The sequence below is a fragment of the Drosophila virilis genome, chromosome 4 (genome assembly GCF_030788295.1).
Source record: "Drosophila virilis strain 15010-1051.87 chromosome 4, Dvir_AGI_RSII-ME, whole genome shotgun sequence".
In the NCBI taxonomy this organism is placed as follows: domain Eukaryota; kingdom Metazoa; phylum Arthropoda; class Insecta; order Diptera; family Drosophilidae; genus Drosophila; species Drosophila virilis.
The window spans coordinates 27,988,735-28,007,052 of record NC_091546.1 but is presented as its reverse complement, the minus strand read 5'-3'; the positions used below and the strand labels follow the sequence as shown (position 1 = coordinate 28,007,052).

At 39.3% G+C, this 18,318-nt stretch overlaps 2 protein-coding genes across 2 annotated transcripts in view; both read left to right on the top strand.

The window, feature by feature from the left end:
* nAChRalpha5 (nicotinic Acetylcholine Receptor alpha5) overlaps positions 1-18,318 on the top strand; it is an 89,037-nt gene that overhangs the window by 11,763 nt on the left and 58,956 nt on the right. The window lies entirely within an intron of this gene.
* On the top strand, positions 811-2,004 carry NimC4 (Nimrod C4). The gene has a single exon (XM_002057473.4). It carries the CDS (start codon positions 811-813, stop codon positions 2,002-2,004), a length of 1,194 nt encoding a protein of 397 aa, XP_002057509.1.

Here is an 18,318-nt window from a genome sequence, read left to right as displayed (position 1 = left end):
AAAATAACTAAAAATAAATGCTTTAATAAATATACCAAAATATAAACAATAATAATTTTGGTTATTTATAATGTATTTTTTTGTTGTGCTTATTATTTTGAAGTTTTTTTTTTATTCATTTTATAAATAATTTAAAAATATAAGAACTCACTTTTATAAAACATAAAAATGTAATTACAAGTGAATTATTAAATAAATAGAAGAAACGTGTAGTTTATAATGTTATAAAATGTAAAAATAATTGCCAAAACGAATATTAATAAATTAAATAAAATTTAAATTATATTATATGTATATGCAATACATTTTTTAAAAATTATTTGTTTTGCTATTTTTTTTTAAATATATACAAATCGTTAAGCGCTCAGTTATTTAATAATTGAAATATAATATATAAATATAATATTTTAAAAATATTTCATCGGAGTATTTCGTTCCAAACACTCGCCCTTCTATAATTTCGCCTTCATATTCATCGCATGGCCTCAAGAAATGTTCACATTTTGCTGCCTAGTGTATTTTACGATATGCATTCTTCGAGTGCCCGGCCTGTCGCACTATGTCGATGCACTGCAACCCTCCTCGACTACACTTATCAGAGGGACGCGCCGCCAGAGAGATTGTTGGGTGTGTGAGTGTGTGCGTGTGTGTTTGTATGTGCGAGGGGAATAGAGCAAGGGTCGCCCTGGAACTTATCTAGCGGCGGATGTTGTTATTGTTTTCAAAATTTTTGGACAGCCCTCGAGCTGAGTATCGTCCGCTCGGGGCAAGTCAGTGCTTAAGTGAAGCTCGAATCGAACGGTTGACAGAATGAGAACTAACTGCCTGGATCTCTGCATGTGGCTGTGCCTTCTGGGCACAACTGTGGCCCTCAGGGAACACTACTGCGAACGGAATGTGACGACAAGCAGCCTGGTGCCCGTGACGAAGCAGCGAACGGTCATCAAACAGCCCTCCAAATGGAAGCTGTGGAAGAAGGCTCAACGTATCACCGAGTTCTACAATACGCACGAGGAACAGATTACCTATAAACTAATCTCGGAATGCTGCCCAGGCTATATGCAAGTGGAGTCCGGCTTGTGTGAGCCCATTTGTGAGCGCGGCTGCCCGGCCCATGCCAGCTGCGTGGCGCCACAGCGTTGCCAGTGCACCGCCGGCTATGTCTCGGCTGTCGCGCATCGTGATGGCAGCCACTATTGTGAACCCATCTGCGAGCGCACCTGTCCCACTGGGTCGCAGTGTGTGGCGCCCAACACATGCGCCTGCAAGCCCGGCTACCAGTCGCTGCCGCCCACGGGCGATGGTGTCAGTGCGCCCTGTGCACCCGTTTGCAAGCTGGGCGATGGTTGTGCCAATGGCCAATGCGTCGACGTGGAGCGTTGTGTCTGCAATCGTGGCTATCAATGGAATGTGGACAGACAGAGCTGTGAGCAGCAGAGCGAGGAGGAGATGCTGCTGCTCTCGAATGATGACGTCACCGAACTAGAGGAATACCTTAGCAGTGGCAAAGCTACAACATCAGCGATTGCCGCCGTCGCCGCCGCCGCCGACTGCGCCGAGGGATTTGTCTTCTATGCGGGCGAATGTCGTGCCGAGTTCTTTGAGAGCAATGAATCGGTGGTCAAGGATTGCCGCCAAACGGGCTGTGGTGCACATCAGAACTGCAACGAGCAGGGCATCTGCAGCTGCAATGCGGGCTACGTTGAGGAGCAGAAACAGGGGAACACGACTGCGAATGCGACGCTCACCTGTCGTCGTGGCCTGCTGGAGCAACTGTTGAGCATCGATCAGGCTGCCGATGATGAGGATGAGCTCAATACGCTTACTATACCCATTGTGGGCGTGGCCACGGGCGCTTTGCTTGTGCTGCTCATTGTGGGTCTGATTGGAGGACTGCGTCGACGTCGCGGACTCGAGTCGAACGAGTCGGTGGAGCCCAAAGAACCGGTGCTCCAATGCGAATTCACACAGAAATCCTACGATGTAGACGAGTGGGTTCCATGAGCGCAGTTACAGAAGCAACAGATGCAGCTGGAGGCAATAGTAAGGCGTCTGTGTTACTGGAGTATTGATTGTTACCACCTAAGTTTATCATAATAAATGTTTTAGATTGTTTGTAGAGTACAACTTTGGACTCGTTTTGGAGGGGTTTGAGCTGGTTGTATGTGACATCTGTAAGTTCTTCTGCCTTTTCTACTCCGTAGTTGCTATATACTATTCTTGTGGAAAGAACTAACAAACTAACAGGTAGAGATCTTAGAGTAGGAAGTGGGAAATTCGGTTGAAAGAAGAGACTATCTACGAAGCAGGATAAACAAAATTAAAAGAGAGAAAATGAGACAGAGTGAGTCAGAGACAGAGAAAGGATGGGTGTGTTATGGAATGCACAGGCCTTAAAATATTTACGTTGGTCCGTTTGCACACAGCATTTTCTATGCCTAAAATTCTAGTTCTCTTCTGAACTAAATATCGCTCTCGTACTGAGCAGGTAGTTCTTTGTGTGTATTCAGTTATTTTTAACAATTTTATTGCCTTCGCGGTGGTCGAATTATGAGCTAGTTTATATAGAATATATGCTATAGTAATAAGCCAATGTATTATTTTGAATGAATAAATAACAAGTATTTACAATTTATCAAATAGTTGCTATAACAACTTTTAATTCATTTTTCAATTTATGTTTTTTTCTTCACCGTTTGCTAAGTGTTAGTACAAATGAATCCATTTTCATTACTTTAAGTTTTGAAGTTTTTAGATATTTAATTTTTATTACCACCCAAGCTGGACATAATATTCATGGAATGGGCAGTTGGGCTATGGCTCTATTCTTCCATTCCACTCCTTTATTCTGTTCACACATTACTTAAAAAAGCTATAAATCTATATACTTATTTATTTATCTATTTGATTCTCAATATTCATCAAAATAAGTATATTCAATTAAATCACAGCGTGAAATACTGATTCATGCGCTTTGACTTTAGACTTTGTCTTTTTCAGTTATTTCTGATATTAATGTCTGCCCAAGGACAGTCTGATAAGCGACAAAAATTACAGAGATTTATCATCGAGCACGCAAAGACAATAGTCTTTTTGTGTCCGTATGATATACAAGAGAGCAATTAAAATTAAATGACAGTTTTATCAGAAGCTCAACGAGCAGAGAGCAAGAAATAAGTATATGTGTATGTACTCAGAGAAAGTTCTTGAGACTTTAGTCCTCCGAGTTCATTAATTGTAAAGTGTATTTCGATTGAACTTTAGACTGACTTGAAATGTTACTGAATCTAAAAAGAAAAGGCCTAGATTAAAAAATGATCACAAGAAATTGTAGACATAAGTAGACATTTCCTTAATTAAGAATTTCGTTCTTTAGTTCCTTGAATATAAAATATTCTTACTTCTACGTTCATTTTAACGCAAAGTATATTTTTTCTTTATTATTTTTATATTTGAATTTGGAACGATTCATCAACATTTATCTAGACATATTTCATTCTAAAAGTAACCACAAATATCGCGCATTTATCGCCCAAAAGAGGCCAACCAATTGGTTCCCCGAGCAGTCATATATGCACTCATCTGTCGATTACGGACATATATAAATAAAAAATTCATAAAAAGGACGCATGAACAAAAAAAAATTTAAAAACGGCTAAAAATACGCACAAACACACGCACGCACACAAACTCGCACACTCACTTGCACACCAAAGCACATGTGTGCACACAGATGCACACACACACACGCACACACACACACGCACACACACACACACGCACACACACACGCACACACACACACACATAAGCACACAGAGGCCGCCTGTCACTCTCGCTAATGTAGCTGAGAGTTTTTTGTAGCCATCGCTTTAATATCCATAGCAATTTTTTATCAGCTGCATATACATATATCGCATATGCATGTGTGTGTGTGTGCTTGTATCTGTATCTGCCGCTATAGGCTTGAGCTGTAGCTGTATCTGTATCTGTGGCCTGTATCTGTAGCTGTGACAGTAGCACAAAGATCTTTTAGCCATAATCGCTGCACATTTATATATTTTTCGCACTAAGCCACACACACACACACACACACATGCGAGAGCTTTAAGATGCGCAATAGGCAGAGAGAGGGAGAGAGAGAGTCAGAGCGAAAGCGAGAGAGATAGAGAGAGAGAGAGAGAGAGAGAGGGACCGCGCAAGCCGCAGTGCGTGAGAGCGCATAAACTTTGGCAGGCAAAATCTTGGAAAAAATTAAAAAAAAAAAAACAAATACACAGAAAAAAAGAAAACAAAAAGACAACCAAGCGAGCAATTTCTGACAGCAGCAGCCAGCTACCCGACCCCACACCCTTCGACCCTCACTCCTCCAACTTTTCCCATAGCTCAAGCGTCCCCTCGCGCTTCGCCCCCTTCGACGCCAGCACATTTCCTGTGGCGTTGGCGTTGGTCCTCACAGCAACAAGGATACTTAAAGCTTCTTTAATTTTTATGTTGTTTTCTCTTCTCTTTGTCGGCGCGTTGAGTGCGTCTGTGTACCACTCTGTGTGTGTTTCTGTGTTTGTGTGTGCGTGCGGGTGTTTGTGTTTGTGTGCGCCTCAACCATTCTCTTTGATTGCTTTTGTGCGTGTGTATTTGTATTGGTAACCTTTGCTGGCTGTGCCCACATTTTGCGTGGGACGTTGCCCAAGGACATGGATCCGTTTGCCTCGTTTGCCATTTGCTTTACTATTCCTGCTGTTGCTGCTGCTGCTTCTTCTTTTTTTTCGAGCTTCTCTCTTACACATATATATTAATTCTCTTTTTTTTTTATGCCCACTTTCTTATTTATTTATGATTTTTTGTTTGCAACATTTATTTTTGGCCAAGCACTAAAAACGTGCCCAACACCAACAGTCAGACCTGCATTTAATTGAATCAAGTCTGGAAATTTTAGAAAAATGTACAACTAAAGCAATGTTTTTGTTATTGGGCTGGAGCATAAGATCCGTTTGCTGCACGGTTTTATTTTACTTTAATTCCTCTTCAATCTTTAAGCTGACTCTAAACAGCGACTTTAGTGCACAGCCTTTTGCTTCCAGGCCGGCTTTAGGTGCTTTATTGATTCTCAGTTTTTGGGGTTTCAGGTCGGCAAATTGGCCTAGGTAATCTAGATAACCCCCCTAAACTCACTTAAAAGAATCAGTTTCTAAGCTTTGCATCTCGGTAAGTTAGTTTATTTAAATTGATAACTTTTAGGAGAACGCATTCTTTAGCTTTGTGCATATTTAAATATTTCTCTCTTCTTCTGTTGGAAAAGGGTGAGAGCGAGAAAGAGATCTAGTTATCGAAATCATACCCATCGTAAAAGTTAGGTTTAATACGCATCCTTTAAAATTTGTATACCCTGAACCCATTAAAAATGGGTACAAGGGTATATTGTATTTGTGCAAAATCCAAATGTATGTAACAGGCAGAAGGAAGTATCTCCGACCCCATAATGTATATATATTCTTGATCAGCATCAATAGCCGAGTCGATCTAGCCATTTCAGTCTGTCTGTCCGTCGGTCCGTATGTATGAATGCAGGGAGCTCAGAACCTATAAGAGCTAGAGACTTGAAATTTTAGATGTAGGTGCTCCTAGTGCCTGCGCATATCGAGCTTGTCCGATAATCGATAACTTACTGCGTTTCCAAGCAATCGATACAAATCGATATCCTGTTATTTGGACAATTTTGGTAAATAATAAGAGCTAGAGTCACCAAACTTGACATATAGCTTCTAAAATAGAATATATATTTTAATTTGATGTTGGAAGAAGGAGGTTCAGGGTATCCCCTAGTCGGGAGCTCCCGACTAGAACCTCTTGTTATATTTTTAATATCCCTTTTTTTTTACAAATGTAGACAAAGGCCAGTAAAAAGGAGTGCTGTCTGACTTGAAATGGTCTGAGTTAGAGTTAGATTAGGGCCTTGTGAAAAGCTTGAAGTATGTATGAATGTTTACGTATATATATCTTGGGGAATGGATAGAGCTAATCGCTGTAATTTAAGTCGGGATAATGAATATGCTGGAGAAGAGTGACATTCGCATACATAAGCTCGGACAAGTTAACACTAAGGCTGCTGGCTCAAATCCTAGGCTAGGGCAAGGATGAAATCCCTTACATGGACTTTATAAGTATTTTTATTTAATAGTGTATAATTATAACCTCTATTAATAATACTCTAATTAAAAAAGTTTGCGTATGGAATGAATTTTATTATACTACGGGTATCATAAGGCAGGCCTCGGGGTGAGTTCGCACCTAGAATTTCAATTGCAGAACAGTTAAGAAATGCATAAAAGTAGTTTATTCAAGAAGAATTTGCATTTATTTTTTATACCCTGAACCCCTTAAAAATGGGTAAAAAGCGTATATTGTATTTGTGCAAAATGCAAATGTATGTAACAGGCATAAAGTATATATATTCTGGATCAGCATCAACAGCCGAGTCGATCTAGACCTGTCCGTCTGTCTGTCTGTCTGTCTGTCCATCTGTCCATCTGTCCATCTGTCCATCCGTCCGTCCGTCCGTATGTATGAACGCAATATATAAGAGCTACAGACTTGAAATTTTAGATGTAAGTCCTCCTAGTTCCTGCGCAGATCGAGTTTGTTTCAGATAATCGATAACTAACTCCGTTTCCAACCATTCGATAAAAATCCATATCGACATCCTGTTTTTTGAGCCAATTAGTTAAATATTAAAAGCTGGAGTCACCAAAGTTGATATGTTGCGACTAGAATATTATGTATATATCAAGTATCTTCCATTTTATACCTATCGCTACCAGCCCTGAGCTATGAATCAATATATTGCCCACCAATTTAAGCCACAATTTAGTTTTTGAGAATACACAAATATTCTACAATACAAAAAGATATACTATAGAAAATTTCATAAAGATCGGTTAAGAAAAAAGCAAAGTAATATGCGCAATTGGATGGAGCAGCTAGCGAATAATTCAAGAATTTCTGCATACATGTACACACACATTCATGCGCGTCTGCTTCGCATTCTAACAGCTTGGTAATTGCGACTTTTTTCTGTAATGCTATTTTAGTTCCTTTTTTATCATGAGCTCTTAATTATTGATGTGGTTACTGAGTAGAGGCATAGCAAGTGGTACGGTCTGTCGCGGGTTCGACCCCTACCGGGGAAAGTCTTTTTTGTTTTTTTTTTTTGCTGCTAGTGTGGCTGTTGAGTAGAGTCGACGTCAAGTATTTTGGTGTTTGAAGAAGACGGTTCAGGGTATTCCCTAGTCGGGAGCTGCCGACTAGAACCTCTTACTTGTTTTCCAATTGAACAGTTGAAGAATTGAAATCGAACACTTATCGCTCTATTATATATATTCCATATTCGGCGCCTTTATTTTTGCTTTTTACAGCTAAGAGACTGTTTATGAGTTTATTATTATTTTATGATGTGCACAGTGATTTATGAAGCGCAAACAGAATACAAATTTCTGCTAAAATTTTCAGCGCAGTAATTCCCCAAAGTTGCAGCTTATTTGATTTCCCCCTGCTCTAGCGGCTCGTTTATTTTTTGCTGATTTTTTTTTTATGACTGCATCTTGAAGTTGCAGCTGCACTGATAGAGATGAAGAATAATAGCAACGCCCAGTTGCGTGCTGTTGGGTATACTCTATATACTTGTTGATGCGCCAGCCATACACACTCATACACACACACAGCAGCTGCTGCAGCTGCAAAAATGCATTGTCAGAAAGTAGGTCGCTGCTGCTGCTGTTGATGCAGTTGCCTGTGTAAAAGAAATGCAAAACAGTTATCAAATATTAACCACTAGTTGCGCTCTGGTGCTCTGGCTGCATGCCACGCCCACCAGCGCCCAATTAACTGGTGAGTTTTGTTAGCTACTTTATGGCCAGAAGTTATTTCTTTCCCTTCTGTGTTTTGTTCGGGCTGCAACTTCAGTTATGCCAGTTTGCCGTCACGCCCAGTCACGGTCCGTGCTGCGGCAGCATCAGCAGCAACAACACACAGCTGACCTATTTTTACCACACACCCACCAACACACACACACACATCCTACACGTACACACGCAGCTTTTCGTATTACTTACAACTAAAGCATGCGAGAGATACACACACAGTTACAAGGCGAGCGCAGCATTGCGTATACGCCGCGTATGTATATGTAAGCCCAATGCATGGCTGCATCTGTGTGTGTGCGACCAGGTGTATGTGTGTGTGCGTTTGTATGTGCTCGGCGCTGTGCAATGCAATGTGTTTCAATAACCATTGCTGGCGTTGCGGGCGTTTTTCATAATTTGCAAGCCCATGTATCCTGCATTTTATTGTCAAGTTGTGGCAAGGCCACGCCCACATGGGCGCAGCTGCAATTAAACACACACACAAACACACACAAGGAGCTCAGTACACACTCCTAATGCATGTGGCCTGAAGTATGTTAATAATTTTCGCATTAGAAATGCGCGCGTGAGCTGAGCTTAAGTTGTAATATGCTCTGTTTGGGAATAAGAAAAGGGGTATTAAAAACTTGCGCCAAGATATGTAACAGGTAGACGAATGTGTTAAGCTAAAATACATTTCTTTTTTAAGCGCTAAAAATTGAATGGATAAAAGATCTGGCCAGTATTTGTATTGCCTGCATAGCCCTTAGGAACTCGGACCAGCTCAAATTGTGTACCTTTACTTTGCATATGTTGAGCGATTCAATAATGAAGAGAAACTTTATAAGCAAATATTTAGTATCTTTCATTTATTATCCCAAAATAAACAATATATTTCTAGATTCCCATACATACACTCATATCTGTCCATTTACTCAGTATATCTGTTAAAAATCCAGAATTTCGGAATCTGTAAAAGCTATATATGTAAAATATTTGAGTCTGTAAATTGAATGTGTTTTTATTTTACAAAATATAAGTATGCTGTCTTGATCTGAAAAGTTGTATCTAAAAGTTAAATATGTTTTTTACCATACTCTCTGCAGACCAAACTCTATTAGTTGCCTGCAAAAGAAACCAACAACAATTGTCAGAGGTCAGGTTTTAATTATAAAGAGGTAATGCATATCTTTTTAAACAGTAGGTCTTGAAAAACTTAGTACTACTTTATTTCAGGCTCTTGTGGAGCAAAAAATATGTAACTTTAAATTTAGTTAGCTTACATCGAAACTGTGTATATCATACTGTGTGATACCCTCTACTTTTTTTCAAAATTTGTAAAAAGGGTATAATAAAGTTGTGATATGTATATAATAGAAAAGAGAGGAAAAGCAGCTTAACACTATCGAATACAAGATTTCAGAGCATATCTCGGTAATAAAAAAAGGTAGAGAAGTTAAATTGGGCATGCAGCTTTTACTCAGGAGTAACTTTATATATGTTTTGCATAAATATCACAATGATTCGTAGGTCTGTACAGAGTATGTCCTAATCGGAACTCACGACTAAGAGCACTCTCAGTTGTTTTTCCGCTGTTTTTTACAGGAAACTCTCGTAAACTGCACTTTATATTAGGCTCTATGTGAGTTCGTGTGTGAGAGTATGTGTGTCTGTGTGTGGCTTGGCTGACATTTATAAACTGCCGCCGGCCAAGTCAGAGAAAAATATTCACATTTTTATGCTAAAATATTTTTGCAGTCTGTGACCTAAAAAAATCGTTAAATGTTTGAAAAGCGGTTTCGCTTTTTTTCTTCTTCTGCCTCGCCTAGTGCTGCCTTTTAGAGAGCAAAGTGCCCAACCCACAAAGCATTTAAGTTAATGCATGTGGCACTCACACACATACATGTATATCCAAATGTGGTTTGACAGGTTAAAATGGTCGTAGGGTGGTTGCAAGTGTGTGTTGGTTGTGGAAGGGGAAGGGGGTGTGGGTGGGTGGGTGTGTGTGCTGCTTGGCAGCATTGTGGTATCTTGTTTAAGATGCAATACTTAAACTTTGCCTGAACATTTTGTTGCAAACACATATTTCATAAATACTTCAGCTTGGAATATGTTCCATTGTATTTTATGCTAAGACTATCTGAAATAACTATTTAAAACTTTGTTAGAACATCTAAAAAAGCAAACAGTAAATTCTACAATCAAACTTCAATGTTAAAAGAATAAAAAAATATGAAAAGGTTTTATTTTTAATATTTAACATAGTTTCTTATGCCAAAATGAATTTTAACAAATATCATGAATTTATAATAATCATTAATCTTAAAAGGTTTTCAAAAAAAGAATATTAATTTGTCTTGAATCGGTTGCCTTGCCATATCGTGGAAGTATATCAGAACACTATATCATGTTTTTATTATTAGATCAAAAAATTAGTTACAAGTAAATATCACATGAATTCTGTATTTTTATTAGGCTTTGAAATATTCAACACTGTCAAATCTCAAATGAAATCTGTTTAGAACGTATAAAATATATATATGGAGAATTGGGTGTAATTTCCTTTGGACAACGGTTATAATATGACTTTCACAATCCCAAAAACTATAAATAATAATATATAAGCAACATATTTAGAGTATAATGCTAAGCCACAGAGAAATCCTTTAAGATTTGTTCAACTCATAAAAGTAAGAAAAGTAGTTTCTAATGGTCTCACAGCATGTCTCATTTTTCAAAGTTAACCAAGGCTCAATGGAATGGCAAAGGGCTTGCCTGTTGCAATTCCCAATCGAGGCATGGTCAGAGAGAGAGAGAGAGCAAGTACGAATAACTGAAAGTGTGGATCAGATAGAGATAGAGACTGTGTTAAGTGAATGTTTTATGCGGTCATAATGGTTGAATGTGGGGCCGTTAACACCTGTCATAAAGTTAAAGCTCAACTGCATTTGCAGTGCGAACCAGACAAAAGGTAGCTTCACAGCTACCCCCACATTTACCCCCAAGCCACCCTTCCTCGCCCAGCCGCTCCTCACATAATGCGTCCCCACACTCAAATTAACAATTTGCTTGCAGCGACGCCGCCTCAATTAGAAGATAAATGTTTGTGTATACCAAGAAGCTGGCGAAAAAGGTTAACGAGTCCCACACACTCACACACAAACACACATATCCACACACCAACCCACACTCACACATGCATATAAAATTGTGCTGCAATATTTTGTACGGGCTGCGGGGCTTTGCCTGGGGGCTGCTTGAATATTTCCGGGGCGCTGCTGCTGCGGCTTTGGCCAACAGCTGCGCGTCAAATAACTCAACTGTGCGTTCAGCAGAACTAGGGAAGGGAACTGTGTGTGTGTGTGTGTCGGACGGGGTGGGGATGTAGTCTCTGTAAATGTTTGTGCCTCTAATGCTAAGGATGTAGAGCAGCCTGTTGGCACTGTGTGTGTGTGTGTGTGTGTGTGTGTATATGTGGTTGTGTGCGGGGCATGTCGCGCATTTGCACGGCAGCAGCATCCACGCTGCCACCGTCGTCGTTGCCACGTAATGTTGCCTGATTATTGGAGCAAAAATTAATTGAAAATGTTGGTCAATTGCCTTGCAGAAAGCAACCCCCTTACGAGCCACATCCCTCCCAATCCCCCCGTGTGCCCTGGCAGCGACCAGCTCTGCTACGCAGCTGCCTTTGGCTTTGTAAAAGCTATGCTCATCATAAAGTTGGTTATTTATTTTATATTAACTCCCACCCCCGCTTCCCCACCAACCCTTGTTGCCACAAAGTTTGCTGCATTGCTTGTTGCAACTATTTATAAATCAGCAACAACTTGCAACACCCTGCCCAGCCCTTGCCAGCCGTTTCCAGGCAGCGTTAATTAGTTTTAATGGAGTTTGAGGCCAGCCGGCGTAATCTTGTAGAAAAAAATGAAGAAAAATAAATAAATATGGATAAACGCGGCTTGCGGCATGTGGCAAGCAGCTGTGCCAGCTATCGGCTGTCGGCAAATTCTGTGCAGCAACTGCAATCGCTTAACGTTTCCTTAAATGCATTTCCAGCTGCAACAGGATATTAAAAAATGGTTGTGGTTTAACTTGAGGCAGACTCTTAAGTGCTCGCCTTTGTATTGTATTGTTCATCTGAAGAGATTGTTCACTTTTATTATGTTGGCTCACTCAAAGCATTAATTTCAATACCTTATGTACTATTATGTCTAGGGGTCTCGACAGGAGCCACTTAATCGCCCGAATTAGTGCTCTTGAAATGGAATCATAAATAATGCTCCAAAGGGAAGGTTTTTGATTGTTTATAAAGTAAAACAAATAGGTCATTCCAATTTTAAATAAAATTACAATTTTTTGAATGTTTAAAGATTAGAAGAATGGCCAAAGGTTATTTTTGTGGCTATACAGAATGTCAAAATTTTAGACTCCAGAAGGTACTGATCGATTATAGCGAACAATCAAACAAATTGAATTGAAATAAAAATAAATAAAAATGATAGGCCCACAATAAATTAATCAGTTTCGAATTTCTCGTAAACCCAAATTTAGCTAAACTCGCCCCACAAGTATTTCATCTTAAGTTCCAACTTGTCTATTTAAAAAATATATAAAACTTTTCCTCGTTTGCTCTGCATTTTTTGCCTGGCTGCCTGTCTTGATAAAGAGAATAATACATTTATAGCCTCAAACGAGTCTAATAATATTCCAAACACAATTCATTTTGCACTGAAATAACACAAGCAAAAATTGTATTGCTTTATAATATTAACAACGTGCAGCTAATATTTATGCACATACATATGTATACAATATATAACAGTGTATAAATACGCACACATACCCTGTAAAGTTTATTTGTGAATAATAGAAAAACGCAACGAAAAAAGTAATCAAAATCAAAATGAAATTGCGTGCAGCTTCCAGCGGCAACGTCAGGCGCACACACACACACACAGTTGCCCTCGAAACTGAACATGGAGGACAAACATTAACATTTCTATGCGTGCCACGGAGCCTATAAGTAGGCAACAAAAAAGAACCGAACTAACAAAAAAAACGCAGCAAAAGGAATTTCCAGCAGCATCCAGGGATAATTTCAGTTGCGAGCTTTTGCCAGACTCGTGACACAGAGAAAGCGAGAGACAGAGAGAAAGAGAGGAAGAGAGGGAGACTGAGAGAGCGTGCGAGCGTGAGAGTGAGCATAAGAGCAAAGACGCGTTCTCTTTGCTGTGGCAAAGGCAACAAAACTAATTCGATTTGTTGTCGGTTGTGTTTGTGTGTGTGTGCTTGTGTGCCGTTCGCTCTTTAACTGTTTGTTTATGTGTGTATTTTGTTTTAATTTTGTTTTTTGCTGCTGTCTTCGGTTCCCGGCCTAATAAAACTCATTAAAAACGCAGCGCAACGCCTACGCACGCGGCATGGTCTACGCGGCGTATGTGTAATATTTTTGTCGTGGCTCTTCTAGGCGGCTGCTCTTATTGGCTTTTGTTGTTGTTTTATTTTTCGCATCGTGACATTTATTTGTACTTAATTTATTTTGTGCGCCGCCGCTTTGCAAATTTCCACACACATTCATTTTCCCATTTTCTGCGCATCTTCCCTGTCCCCTCCCGCCGCTCCCTCTAGCCAGGCCCACTGTTGATGCCTCCTGCTCCTGTTTCCTTTGGCTTTGGTTTGTATCAGTGTTGTGTGCTGGCTTTTTTGGCTTTCGCTTTTGCGTTCCTTTCGTTTATTTGTGTACATACATATTTATTTTTCAGCATCACAACACCCACACCCTCCCCGCCTTACAGGGTCCCAACCACCTCTTCCCATGCCTTTGCTTCGATACACGCTTCCAGCTCATTTGCCGCTTCGACGACAAAATTTCAGTTTTCAGCTTTTGCTACATTTATGTGCGCTGCATAGAGCGTGCGATGGGCGATATGGTGGGCAGTGCTGGGATGTTGGGGGACTGAGGTGTATAAATATTGGTCTGTGCGGCGGGGCGGTTGAGGCGGTGTGAAGTGTTTGTATGTGAGCAGCTTTAAGTGGCGGCCAACGGTGTGTGTAGAGCGCGGGCGGGGGCATTGGAAATATGGGTCAAGTTGTTGCCGCCTGTGCTAAAAATTAAGTCGTCGCTGTCGACGCCAGCGCTGACTGCTTTGCCAACGTCGCTGTCGATGTTGCCGTCATGGCAATTATTGCTGTTGCGCATTAAGGGTTAATCCTATTGCCTTATAGAGGGCACAGAAATAAATTTCAGTCTATGTATGCGGCTGTGTGTGCCTGCCAGTGTGTGTGCGTGTTTGTGTGTATGTGTGTGTGCGTGTGTGTGTGCATATGTTGTGCCAGTAGGCACATGTTGACCATGTTGCTATTGTTTTTGCTGTGGCCATTTTTTTGCTGGCCATTTTGTGGCTGGTTAATAGGCAACAAAATATGCTTATTTATGATTGCAACAGCCAAAATTTTATTCATACATTCGCATTGGCCATGCAGTAGCAGGTTATGTAGGCACTTGTATGTTTATTAAGTCTTTGTTAATTTTGCTCAATGTAGGAAATCAAAATGAATAATAACTATTTTTATTCACTTCGAATTTGATTAAACGAGTGCATAAGAAGTGGCTATAGTATTATTTGATGAGTCCATTGGCTTATTGTTTTCTTTCTAAATGATAGCTGCGTTTTTATGACGTTTGAGTTTCAATCTTGTTAGAAATATTATATTAAGTTAGCCAGAAAATATTAATTCCATAATTTTTATAGGTGAACTTTTTCTAAACATATTTGTAAATTAACTGAATAAAATAGTTATACTCGGATTTTAAAGATTTTACATAATAATAATATTAAATTCAATAGTTTTCAAAAGTTTTGTTTTATATAGTAATTAGTTAAGTATTTTTCATTAAGATAAATCAAACTTTTCTACAAGCAAGGCAATAAATGTAGAAAGTATTGTTTTTTTTTTTTTTGAAATTTCCTTATGTAATATGTTTTTGGTTCTGGTACTTTGCATTTACTGGAACTTAAAATGAAGCGTATTTAACCACAGGAACAGCAACCGCTTGTTCCATCAGTCATTTGGCACCCTTTCATTGTTTCTTTCATATTTAACCAATTGGTATGAAGCTTTTGTAATTAACTGCAGGACATTTTCTTTATTAATGGACATAAATAACTTTTGGCATGCTTCACACTCCTATCTGACAGACGCAGCGCCCAGGCATGTGCCATAAACAATTGTCGAGTAAAATCCAAAGAAATGCGAAAGAGCCGCAACAAAAGCTGAGCGACAGAAGCAGAGAACATTGTTTAATGTATTTCAGTGCATATTCATTATTTGAGCGCTGGCTACGCATGATTTATGTGGACTTGCAAAGACACAAAGCCACTGGCGACGTAGACAATGCAATATTGGGGCGTGGCAGGCAAAAGTGTCGCCAGTTTTTAATATATACATGCAGCAACATATCTGTTGAAGGCTACCAACCAGAGGCAACCGCATTCAGCACACAGCAGGACACAAACATAAACAGCGACAACAAACAACAACCGACAAACAACCAACAACAAACCAACAACAATCAACATCAACAACCAACAGCAACTTGACAGAAATTCCATGCGAACATCGACAGCGACAACTGGCAAATATTCATGAGCTTGTCATGTTTGCTGCCTCCTAGATGGGGCCCCAGCAAATACTAGACAGCTGCCACGCCCCGCCGCCCTCGCTCCAACATGCTGTCCGGCGTGCGGCCATAAATTTCGTTTCGTTCCTGCCATATGCGCCGGCGAAATAATTTATTTGCATTTAAAATGCAAAATGCGACGCCAAACAATTGTTTTATGACCAAAGCGACGGGACGTGAACGTGTTTTATTGGCGCCTCAACTCACAGTTCAATGCACCCTTTAAAGCGGGCGACACCCTGTTTTTCAGCCCGAGCCAATTCATCAGAGCCCCGAGTGTGCACAGCTAGCCAGACATCTTCAAACAAAGAAGCGAAATTGAAATGCAACTCAACTAGCCCTCCATTGACCCCAAAACCAAAGGAGTTGATTAAAAGGGGACGGTAATAAGTGTGGAGAAAATGTTGACCAGAAGGTATTTCCCAGTTAGCGGCGATTTATGTGCGTCATTAGAGAGAATAGCCCTAAGAGATTAGTGGATAGACTTGGGGCAGGGAGAAATTTTTCGACATTTGTCAGATGGCTGAGACAAGACTGGACTGGACAAGCTGTACTGCGGCCTTATGGAACTATTCAATTAAATTTCTTAATTTAACAATTTTGTACATCTTTTATTTTTTAACTTGATTTAAAAATCACAACTTTATTTAAAAAAGTATTTTTTGATTTAACCTAAGGTCCGAGACGACTAATTACTTAGGCATCTGTGTGGGAAATATGAAATGTTTACTTTATCACAAGAGGCTACATGTGTAATTATGTTTTTTATATTTTTATTTAAATTTAAGTTAATTTGCATATCTACATCTGTGGTTTCATAATTTTGAAAAGCCTTTCGAGTAGAATTAGACTTTAATGTAGTTATTTTAATAATATGTAACATCAAAATATTATTTTAATATTATTTTATTTAGTTTCCGAGATTTCCCTACAAAAAATACGGATAAAAGATCATAACCTGATTTTATAGTGTAAATTCCAATTTATCAATGTTTTTTATTTTTCCAAAAAGCTTTCAAAATTTCCACAGTTGCCACCGAATGTTAACTCCCACTCAAATATTTGCTATGCACACAAAACAAGCGAAATTCCTACACAGATATTTTTGTCTATATATACTATATTTAAGGGTGGGCCCAGTACATGCCGAAAGAATATGCTTCCAGCTCATTGACTAGTGTCGCATGTGGGCGGGAATGAAGGAGTGGCTATGGGTCACAAGCGGCGCGTAAACTATGCGTTTGCAGCGTCTGCTTATGTGCAAAAATATGGCCAATTTAATGGACCAGACCATAAAATGACATACGAGAGTAAGAGAGAGGTAGGGAGAGAGAAAGAGTGTGGGGGACTGCGCAGCGTACAGAAGTAAAGAAGCTTATAGTCCAGTCCCCATTCCCCAAACTGAGCACAAAAAATAAACTAAATAAAACCCCTTTCAATGCAACTGAGAATAAAAGTAGAGCGGGCAAACTAAAAAAATCATAAAACGCGCAAAAAATAATAGTGTGTAGCAACAAGCAAATCATGATCCCAAGAACAAGAAAAAATACAAATACAAACCATGAGTAGACGACTGGATGATACCCTGTCGGAAAATTACTATGTAAATGAGCGGATCTTTAAATTTAATTGAAAGGTTTGAAAATATGTACTAGTCGACTGAAAGATACCCTCTGGTGATTATGGTAGACATTGCAGTATATAATATCCATAAGTGAATTATAAGGATACAGGGTGTCATAATTAAAATTTAAAACAAATTTACTATTACTTATTAAAATGCCTTAAAGTTTAATTAAGCTCTTCTATGCCTTCTATGGTGCTCTGTAATATCTTCTTTTATATTAAGGGCCAATTTACAAGGTATGGAAATTATATATCATAGATTTATTAGAAGCTCAAAAAAGTATTAAATAATAAAAGACTACATATTTTAAAAAAATATTTTATTATATATCAAGAAAATATGTTCCTATGTTGTTTTGAATAAGACCCCATATAAAGTTAGTCCTATTTAAGTAGGATATTCAGTAAGAAGAACTCTCTTTCCCTAAGCCTACATCCAAAAGCCCAATATAAATTACATGCCATAATGGCCAGAGTCCGAGTTTTCTGATACAGTCATACACATTACCACACGCATACACACACACGTTCCAACACACACACAAACATTCCCCCACACATACACACAACCCGCACACATGCCAACTGACACACTGTCGCATTTGTTGGCTGTGGCAAGATGTTATCAGGACACTGGGTACATGGCATAGGCACACGGTCTGCACAGGACACGTCGCTTTGTTCCACGTCAATTGGCTGCCCGCACGCAGAAAATGTTTACGGAGGGGCTCGGTAGCAGACCGTTAAGAAATCACATAAAATATTGCTAATATAATCCTTTATAGTTAATTCGGTAGGACGATAGCAAGCAAAAGGGTTCGTTTGTAGTTATTGTTGTTGGTTCGCTTTGTGCGAACTTTTCAGAATGTTGACATTTCTTCTTTACTTTTTTGTGTTGCGTTTGCCTCTTTGGAAAATGGGTTACAGGCAGATATAAATGAAGAGTGTTAACAGTTGGTAGCAAAGGACATGGTGTTAATCTTGGCACGAGTTGGCAGCTTAAATGTATTGAAAATTTAGTGGCTGAGGTCGATTGTGGTTCTTATCATGCTATAGTTAAGGCAAGTGATAAATATTTTGGTATAAATCGGGTAGATTATCTAACTTATTATT